The following is a 3,062-nucleotide window of genomic DNA, read 5'->3' as shown; positions in this document are numbered from 1 at the left end:
AGCAGCCGGCAGGGCTCAGCACCCTTACTGTGCCCTCCCCGCTGCAGCCCCTCCTGCATGCCAGGCTTACCTGTGCCAGCCTGGGCCACTGCCCTGATGGCTGCCAGGATGCTGCCCACTGCTGGGGAGGTGAATACGGCTCCTGCGATGACCCCGGTCAGCATCCCCTTCCCTATGAAACCTGGAGGTGGAAGGGGTAGAGTGAGCATGGCAGGTGGGACTTGCGCCTGTAGTCACTGGGGCTTCCCATGCTCCGGGGGTCATGGTTTGGTGAGCCCTACTGTGTGCTTGGTGCTCAAAGATCCCCCAGGTCTTCAAATGGCTGACTCCTTCTTAGGAGGCACCTTAGAGAGGCCTTCTGGGACCTCCCAGCCTGAAGCAGTCACCAACTCCCTCCCCAGGAACTCACTGTTCCTTTGCCCTGTTTTACTGTCTGTACTAAGTCAGTTAGCACCCTCTGAAATGATCTCATTTCCTTTCGTGTTTACCTGGCTATTGTCTATCTCCCCTAAGTAGAATAAAAGCTCCACGAGGGCAGGGACCTTGCCTGTCTGCTTCATTGCTGTATCCCTAGTGCCCAGTACAGTGCCAGGTACACAATGGGCTCATGAGTGTTTGCCAAATGAATGGATTTTGCTGAAGGAAGACAGGAAGGGGACAAATGATGCGCATCCTAGTCCCTGCCCTCCAGCAGCCCTCAAGGAGAGTTCGCGTCCCTGGCTCCAGGTGTGGGACACGGCAGGTGGGAATTCAGAAGAGGGGTGCTGCTCTAGGCTGGAAGAGTCAGGAAGCCTTCACGGAAGAGGGGGTGGGTCTGCTGGGCCTGGAGGGTCCAGAAGATTCATGGAATCACTGACTCTCAGAGCTAGAAGGACTTGAGGGATTGTTTGGCCCAACTTCATAGTTTTGTAGATGTAGAAACAGATTCAGAGAGGCCGTGATGGGCCCCTGATCCCAGCCGGAGGGAGTGGGACAGTGGGAAGCAGCCCCAGTTCCTGACTCTGGGTTGGGCTCCGTCCTGCACCTCATGGCAGCACTGAGGATCTCACAGGAGGCCCTGTCCACTCCACCAGTACCCCCTGCCCCACCCCAGGGTACTCACCAGCATGGGCAGGCTCATGGCCAGAGCCCCCACCCGACAGCAGTGCCACCCGGCCCTTGAGGCTGTCCAGGTCAGAACGGAGGGCCACGCGGTGGCCCTGCAGCAGCTGCAGGTTGGGGTTGCAGGCCACCAGGCCAGCAAGGGCGTCATCAGCACAGCCAGCCACCGAGTTCACCAGCTTCTTGGAGGTCTGCAGGGGAGGAGTGAGAAGGATGTCAGAGTGTGGTCAGCACAGACACCCCCATCCTGCCCAGCCACACTGCTGTTGTGTAGACCCCTCTCCCGCATCCACCTACGAACTCCAGGAGCGTAGGACTTCCTTGAGTTGGGTGACAGGTGGGTATTTCTGTGAGTTTTCAATAATGTGTGACTTTCTATTCAGTACCTAATTTATGAAGTGTCTTGCACCATACCTTCAATTTATTCTGAAAAAATGGCTGCAATACAAAGAAAATGGGGGAGTTGTTGTCTGCAGTGTAAAATATTTTAATAAAACTGGGGCCCAACACCTTCTTCTGTCAAAAGGAAGAAAAGCCCCAGGCTGAGGCTCCAATGCTGGGGGAGGAGCTGAGCAGGTTTCACAGCCACTGCTGATCCCTGGTGCTCCAATGTGGGACAAACATTTCCCCAGCCTCTTGGCATGCCAGGCCCAGTGCTAGACAGTGTGTAGAGATAACAGCCCAGGTGCGGTGGCTCATGCCTGTAACCCCAGCACTTTGGGAGGCTGAGGCAGGCAGATCGCTTGAGCCCAAGACTTTGAAACTGGCCTAGGCAACATGAGACTCCATCTCTACAAAAAATATGAAAAATGATCCAGGCATAGTGGTACATGCCTAGAGTCCCACTACTGGGAATGCTGAGGTGGGAGGATCGCTTGAACCTGGGAGGTCATGGCTGCAGTGAGCTGTCATCATGCCACTGCACTCCAGCCTGGGTGAGAGTGAGACTCCATCTCAGAAATAAAAAAAGAGATAACAACGCTATTCCTGCCCTCAGGGGAAACATAGCAGAGGTCACAACCATGTGTGGTGGGCACCGCTATGCGAGGAGTGCACGTGCACCATGGGAGCATGGAGGAGGGGCCGCAGCCTCCTGAGGGGCCTGGAGGTCTCTGTGAAGGATAAGCAGGACCGGGGTAGGCAAAAGGGGGCAGGAGGTATGGGGGGAGGGAAAAGGGAGGCTCTTCCAGCCAGAGGGGGAGCATAAGCCAAGGCCTGGATGAGTGAATAGTGTGGTGGTGCCAGGAAGCATGGTTGACCAGCAGGGAGGGGTGAGGAGGAGAGGGCTGGCCACAGGCAGCCTCAGGAGGGGTTGTGGGCAGGCAGGTGGAGGGTTGCAGAGCAGCACCGCCAGGCTTGGCTGAGTGGATACGGGGTGCAGACAGAAGTGAGTAGCGTGGGGGCCAGAATGGAGCGTGGCTTGAGCTCTGCTGTTACAGGGACTTGGGTTCAAATCCCACTTCTGCCTCTGATTAGCTGCCGGAACTCAGGGAAGATAACATCGTTGTTGGGAGCTATAATTCTTCCTCTGTAAAATAGGGATTTACTAGAACAGAGTATATGCCCGTGATATAGTGGAAACTCAATCACAGGAAGCGACTCCCTTTTTCAAACAGGCTGTGAAAAGCCTGAACAAGGGCTGTAGCCCCTGGTTTTGTCCTGAAGACAGAGACTGGGGCGCAACCTGGACTCAGAGGGCTGGGCTCCCACCGCCACCTGGTGGCCCAATGGGAACCTGCAGCTGAGCCAGGGCCTGGCAAGGTGAACTTCTGGCTGTGGCTTCTTCCTGACCCGGCTAGCACCAGCTCCTTTGTACAAAATTTGGCTCTGCTGTACTCCCTGCCAACCTGTCCTGCACCCAGCTAGGGCCAGGGCTAAGCCACCTGCTTCAGAGTAGCCTAGGTCTGTAGGGAGCGAGAAGAAGAATAAGATTGGTTCCATTTGCCAAGCAGTGACTAAGC

General features: G+C 55.9%; 1 protein-coding gene across 2 annotated transcripts in view; it reads right to left on the bottom strand.

The window, feature by feature from the left end:
- TKFC (triokinase/FMN cyclase) overlaps positions 1 to 3,062 on the bottom strand; it is a 15,629-nt gene that overhangs the window by 9,514 nt on the left and 3,053 nt on the right. Inside the window, exons 3-4 of one of the 2 annotated variants that reach the window (XM_011993323.1) lie at positions 1,103 to 1,292; positions 71 to 181 (exon numbers count right to left, since the gene is read on the bottom strand). The exons of the other annotated variant lie outside the window; for it this stretch is intronic. Of the exons in view, the coding sequence (XP_011848713.1) occupies positions 71 to 181; positions 1,103 to 1,292 (301 nt within the window). The remainder of the gene's footprint in view (positions 1 to 70; positions 182 to 1,102; positions 1,293 to 3,062) is intronic. 2 annotated transcript variants of the gene reach the window in all.

This window comes from Mandrillus leucophaeus, unplaced genomic scaffold (genome assembly GCF_000951045.1).
Source record: "Mandrillus leucophaeus isolate KB7577 unplaced genomic scaffold, Mleu.le_1.0 Scaffold43, whole genome shotgun sequence".
NCBI lineage: Eukaryota > Metazoa > Chordata > Mammalia > Primates > Cercopithecidae > Mandrillus > Mandrillus leucophaeus.
Note: the sequence above shows the minus strand (reverse complement) of the source record. Positions and strands in the feature narration are given on the sequence as shown.